The 7,080-nt window shown below is 36.5% G+C and overlaps 1 protein-coding gene across 1 annotated transcript in view; it reads right to left on the bottom strand.

Annotated features, from left to right (window-relative positions):
* Positions 1 to 4,726: 4,726 nt before the first annotated feature.
* The window catches only part of LOC142159315 (proton channel OTOP1-like), a 68,063-nt gene continuing 65,709 nt past the window's right edge, over positions 4,727 to 7,080 (bottom strand). Inside the window, exons 6-7 of the mRNA XM_075214423.1 lie at positions 5,906 to 6,756; positions 4,727 to 5,500 (exon numbers count right to left, since the gene is read on the bottom strand). Coding sequence (XP_075070524.1) covers positions 5,330 to 5,500; positions 5,906 to 6,756 — 1,022 coding nt within the window. The 3' untranslated portion in view covers positions 4,727 to 5,329. The remainder of the gene's footprint in view (positions 5,501 to 5,905; positions 6,757 to 7,080) is intronic.

Genomic DNA, 7,080 nt, shown 5'->3' with positions numbered 1-7,080 from the left:
GTTAAATCAACTGCTAGGCGACTTGTAAAATATTAAAAAGCTACTCACCATTGCAAGTTTTTAGACTTCTTCATATCAAATACAACATTATTTATTGGATCCTATCGAGGCTGGATGGGGTGCCACAGCCATTTTGCATTCATATTGTAGTTTTATATTAGACCTCTGTCTAGTGAAATGTGAGGATAGGTGGAGACTGAACAATAATATGTAACGTCAACACTTTATGGGGCATATATAATTAACTTTTCAGTCCGCGATTATGCGCGGCTACGCATGTAAAGTGACAATACGGTACTGCTTTCCCTTTCCCTTCGCAACCCTATGGGGTGCGCATGGAAGTCCGTGAAGTTGCGGGATCAGGACTCGTACAGCCACGCGTAATCGCGGGTCGAAAAGCTAATTGAATATGCCCTTATGTGTCTATGTATTAAATGGTCCTGATGATTAGTGCAAAACCTCTGCACCCATTTGGATATGGTCAATCTTCTGTGGTTTATATAAAGTATATGTATTGACGTTTTGAGTTTTTAGTGTAGTTCTGGATGGGTTTTGGCCAATCTGTTTGGCAACTTATTTAAACATGACTAGAGCATGACATCACAACCTCAAATGATGTTCCAGCAAGTCTAGTGGTAGCATTTACCAATCCCATACCTCTACATGTTATTGTCATGTAGCTCATCAGTGTTTAATAAATAGTTGCATTTTATATAATCTAGTGTCACTAATTTCCATTTTGGATGGTTGTTGCTATTTCTATATGTACTTGCTTTCATTACATTATAATATGATGCTGCATGCATATTTACTTATATACTACTTTTTTCAGCAATGAAATATGTATTTTTTCGTCAATCATGTATTTTAATGTTCATTATTACACCTATATATCTTTAAATAATGTATTTATACTGCTAATTATGAGATTTATACATATAATTTAATTGTACTCCAAAAATTTTATATGTACATTATTTAAATGTAATATTTAAATATATGACAGTTATGCATAATGTGTATATAATAATATAATTCTTACAATAATAATATAATATATTTATTTTTAAGAAGAGTCACACTTCACAGTCTATTTATTATTTAACATACTATTACATGATTATTATGTCTTCATTACTCATTATTTATATTTAAACAACTAATGTTATTTTAATTATATATTATCATTATTTATAATGCAGAGTTTGTTAGATATATAAATACACTTTAATATTACTATCTTTAATTTTATATTACCATTGTTCGACCTCTATTTGTTCCATTAACTAGTGGGTTAAATGCGAGCAATACATTGTAGTTGACCATCAACAATAACAAACACCTTTCTACTGTCAAATAATTGGATGAAGTTATTCTAAATTAATAAATATTGATTATAATGTTTTCCTGTACGATTGTGATTCGTACGCGGCAGCGTACTGTGGCTAATTATGCAATCGCATAGGAAAACAAAGTAAATATACTTTCATTAACACCTACATTTGTAAATATTTCACTTATAATAAAGTTTCCAACTCATATTCTTTTATTGTTAATATAGAGAACTTAGAGATTTATTACATAAAGGAAAGCCTACATTAAAGATATTTAGGGTTCAGGTCATAAGAAATATATTGTGTTTGGTCTTATATTAATCCACATGTTACCAGCAGGAAGGCGGTATCTTCGGCTTCGCAATCGCTAGTTATGATTAGTATAAGATTAATACTCAAAATGCTCTGTACTGAATATGTTAAAAGGTTAGCTTAAACTGGATTTTTGGCGGTTCCCTGAGGCAAGACACATACACAGCTTTTGCAGTGAGTTGCTCCCACCTTTGGAGAGACATCATCATCATCATCAGTTATTTATATAGCGCCACTAATTCCGCAGCGCTGTACAGAGAACTCATTCACATCAGTCCCTGCCCCATTGGAGCTTACAGTCTAAATTCCCTAACATAGACACACACACACACACACACACAGAAAGAGAGAGAGACTAGGGTCAATTTTGATAGCAGCCAATTAACCTACTAGTATGCTTTTTAGAGTGTGGGAGGATACCGGAGGACCCGGAGGAAACCCACTCAAACACAGGGAAAACATACAAACCCCACACAGATAAGGCCGTGGTCGGGAATTGAACTCATGACCCCAGTGCTGTGAGGCAGAAGTGCTAACCACTTAGCCACTGTGCTGTCCTGAACCAATGAAGAATGATCTTAGTGTTACCTTTGTGTACATTGTGACATCATCACTGCTTTATTTCGACCCAACTGCATAAAACCAGGCCCCTGGCACAGTAACAGCCTCTCTCACCAGACAGACTTCAGGATTGATGAGCTGTTACTGGATCCAGTGCATATGCATATGTATCGGTTATACTTTGCTATTAAATTTCTTTGTGAGTTGGAACCACATTGACTGCATTTGACAATCTTTATTGGTGATGATAGTTACGGACATAACACTATTATAAAAAGGGGTTTACAATTGGGATACGCATAAACATACTGGTGAAGTATATCATACAGTGAACTTTTAGAACTATAATGTATAGTATAATTTTCTATTTGTAATAAGTGTTCTCATTTTCTTGGAGATTCAACCCAAACTACAACCTGAGTGTTCAGAACTTGTTTTCATTACTTGGAACTGAGTGCCCTTAAGCAGGTTTATGACTTTCCATAGTATTTATTTTTGTATAGCCTGGATTTGCACCACAATATTAAGTGTTTTGACCCTATTTCTTAATTCAACTGCTATGCATAGTAAAGCTCGCTGACTGATCTCCTGAGTCATTCACTGATACTCCTTACTGGACATACTGAAATCCAGAATTCCCTTAAACTTAAATCTGATAAAAGTGCTTTATTAAATCACAAGGTGACAGAGAACAGTTCAGTATATACATTATGAAATTTATTAAGATTTTATTGCCTTATTTTCTTTACAAATTAGGTAAATAAATTACAAATATATCCATATTAAGGAAATAGTTGCCGAAAACAAAGCATAACAGTTAGAGGTGCTGTTGGTCTATCTAGGATCAGTTTCTTTACTCAATTTCTAAGATCAATTTTCTTTACTGGGCAATGAAGTCCTTAGATCACTTATCTTAGTCTCATATACTAAATCTAGCTAAACCACCATACTTGTATCCGTTAAATACAAGCTAGATGGGAATAATCAAACTTTTCTATTGAACAATAAATACTTTATCTGTATTAGTGCCATTTAGTGTCTAACAGAGTGTACAATATTATTCTGACTAAATGTATTTTAATTGCCCTAAAAGGTGCATAAGGCATATAACAGGTATTAGGAGGAGAAATGAGGTATTAAGAATATAAGACTTCTTGGGGGATATCAGGTATCTGTGCCATCAGTGCATAGGTTAGAGATGCTAAAATCATAGGATTGGAACATGATAAGCAGATTATGTTTGATGTCATCGTAGTTCACCATAAAACCACTATTCCCAAGTGGTAAAATTTTCAATATATGAGGCATATTGCTCATATATAGCAGTCAAAATAAGCATGTTTGGACAGGGGGTGGTTTTGGCATTCCTCAATCTAGTTTTGCTTCTTTTTCCAGCTAATTGTTACGGTTTACGGCTATTGACATGAGCTTTCAGAACAAAAGACAGAGGTCTTCACCTATAGCAGCCACTTTTCCTGTAGAGCTTGTTGCGCTCACAGGTACTTGGATGCCCCCAGATCTTAAACGCAGCGTAGTGAAAGCTCATATGCAATACCGTGTCTGGTAGGTAGGAGGCAGTAGCTAGCCGGAGTCAGGGGTCCATAGCAGGCACAGTAGTAGTCAGGAGCAGGCCAAAGTGTCAGGGCTGGCAGTTAGCAGGGATATTAAAATAACTAGCAGAGGTCAGGGCAATCAGAGTTCAAGCGGGGTCCAAATACGAAGCCAAGGGTCAGTAACAAGAAATCAATCAAGAGTAAACAGACAGCACACAGCAGGTCAGCAATCCACAGGGAAAGAATGCTATAACTGGCAGTGAAGCTAAGCCCTCCCTGCCTTATATACAGAAATGGACCAATAGCTGCCTAGGGTCTCAGCCCTGTAATTATTGCCACAAGTAATCGAATTAATGAGGGCGCTCCTGCGCACACACCCAACTGTCAGCTGTAGTCGGGATGCTGCATTAATACAGAAAGCGTCCCTTTCGTTTCCTACCCCGAGAGGGGAGGATGTGACCTCCCGGTCATCATGACGACCGGGACGTGGACCCGCTGTCAGGAGCGAGCCGCGGCGGCTCATAATACTAATAAGGGGTTGGTGGTCATTATTTCATAATGAGAGACAAGCAGTTTGAAACATTTAAAACATTTTTGTTACACTTTCTGGTTCAATTCCTGATTAGAAGTAAGTCACTCTGACCAACATCCCTACAGATTGAAGACAACATAACGCTTTTGATGGTGGGTAGGCTTTCTGCTATGGGTAGAGGGTTTTGTGCTTAGCTGAATGACATATAACACATAGGATTTAAACTAACCCTCAGTGGTGGCTGTGTAAGGTAGAATGCTTAGATCGTTTTGGAAGATTAGATTTAGTGGTGAATGGTGAGACAGTCGAACACAAGTCATGTGCACTTCCCATATATGAAATTACATTCAAAATTATATTTTATACATATTGGAAGTACCCACAATGGAGTTTTCATGGATCAACAGTGGCATGAACAGGACTGAGTTGACTAAGTGGCAAGCTGGGTTTCTTCCCTCGATTAGCATTTGAGCTGGGGTGACAGATCGAAGCACTTTACCCCTATAATCCCTCTACTGTCCATCCATATCCCTTGTATCTTCTGCATGGGATTGAGTGCGCATGCCCAGAGACTCAGGTTCAACATAGGGAGGGTTCTAATCATTAGGCTATACAGAGCACCAACTTATCCTGTTAAGTTGGATGCACAAGGAGTCTGAATATTGAGATATAAGCATTTTAAGATAAAAATTTGGAAAAGAGGGGACTTGAAAAATCAGGACACATCGAAACAATAAACAGGGAACAAGCAGCGCCCCTGAGATTAATAAAATAACTTTCTTTTTTTTAGTTAGAATGTATCTTCCAGTAATACAGTAGTAAATAATGTTTCTAGGTCCTAATTATAAAACAAACAATGCCGTTGAGCCTCCTGTTCATAGGTTGAGTCTACTATTTAAAATGGACTTTTCACCTAAACACAGACATCTATGTTGTGGACTAAACCAGCCTATCAGTTAACTAGGAAATTGGGATACCACTGTGGTAATATGATGATGTATGTGTGTAATTAATCTACTGAGGACTCTTTAGAATGTTCATATTTTACAGTACACATCAAATAGTGAATACGTTGAATGCATTCTATAAAAAATAGAAAAGGGAAGAGCAATCTCAATGACAATGATCCACGGCACAAATCCAAACACATAAGCTTCTAATCCATTATCATATTGTGGGCGACATCCAAAAGCTATTGGGATCCAGAGCTGGAAAAGAAAAAAAATGGATTATATTACTCATCTTATTATTCACTAATTAATATCATATGTCAAATAACCTCTGTGACATTATTCTCGGATTACTATCTACATAGTACAGTCAGCAAATAAGAGTATGAATGTCTGGAGTGTGGACAAAAGAGTCACTTGCTCAGCATATGGAAAGTTCCCACCAGCAGGTGAGCATGGTGAGCATGACAATAATGTAAGCATTATGCAAATGTATGGGAAAACGGGTAGTTCCATCATTTTATGTATTACCAAGTACTTGTAAAACATTTCTGCCGAGTCAGTGAATTCACAATCATACATACAATCTAGGTACATTTTTATTTTTGTCACTATATTATTTTGACCAAGTAATTATATCAATAATAATGTAAATATATTTACCGAAATATTACACAGAAACAAAGCAACTGTAATGTTTTTGAGCAGTGCCTTCTTCAAAATCTGGGTTTTAGAGGTAGAATTAAGTGAATCTTTCTGTCTCTCGACTCTTCCTTCTGTCACGGGATGGTTTTTCTTGGCCAAGTTTCCATTACAAGTTTTGAAGTTTGTACTTTCAGCGAGTACCTTGACTCCACCTGCAATCCCAGGTATTTCAATATCTGTAAGTTCACTATCGCTGTCAACCTGTCGATTTATGTATTTAATTATGAAAAGGTTTTGTATGTATTTCTCGATTATGACCAGGATAGAGTAGGGTAGATTGTACCAAGTGTAGGTTGGGTGGCCTTCAGCAAATATTATGGCCAGGATGGAACCCCATGATGTAATCCAAGATCCAATGGCAGAACCCACAAGCAGATCTCCATCCAGCTTCAAAGAAGGGCTTCTCTCTTTGATTACATGTTTTTTATCCGTTTTATGAATTGAAAGACCAATTAATGACGCTAAGCACATAAAGCTCAGTACTGCTATTGAGTAGAAATAGTACGCACTCAGAGCAGACTCGCTGTTGTTTTTTGAGACGCCGATGTTTAATAGATAAGTTACGACTATGCCAATTGTTGCAGTCATAACAATGAGTCCCAAAACAAAACCGGGGACCACACCTTGCAACTTAAATTTCAATTTATGGTTTGTGTGTCCAATGTTGTTCCCAATATTTTTCCACAGGACGTATAACATAGCCGAGGCTAAAACCTGATATTCGATGTTGAATGGGTAAATGTAATAAATTCCTTTTTTAAAATCTTCACAAAGTTCGGTCGTACAGTTACACGTCAAGTGTTCTTTATCTACAAGACAAATTAAGAGATTTCTAAAAAAAAGATGATTGAGTATTATACGTATAATTGTTGACATGATAAGTAACAAATGTTTTACCAGAAACAATATATGAACCCTTAAATTGCCTGAAGTATGTGCTAATTTTGTGTCACATTGATGGCCAGGCAACATTTTACATTAAGAGACTGCAATTGATTCAGATTGAGTATTTTGGATAGCATATTGTAATCAATAATTTTTTTTGTAAAATAAAAAGAATAGGAAACAATCCACTTGGTCCATTCTGACTTATTTTATGTAGTTGGTGCAACCCCACAAATATAACCCTTAAT

Source organism: Mixophyes fleayi, chromosome 1 (assembly GCF_038048845.1).
Source record: "Mixophyes fleayi isolate aMixFle1 chromosome 1, aMixFle1.hap1, whole genome shotgun sequence".
NCBI lineage: Eukaryota > Metazoa > Chordata > Amphibia > Anura > Limnodynastidae > Mixophyes > Mixophyes fleayi.
This window is presented reverse-complemented; position numbering and strand designations above follow the sequence as displayed.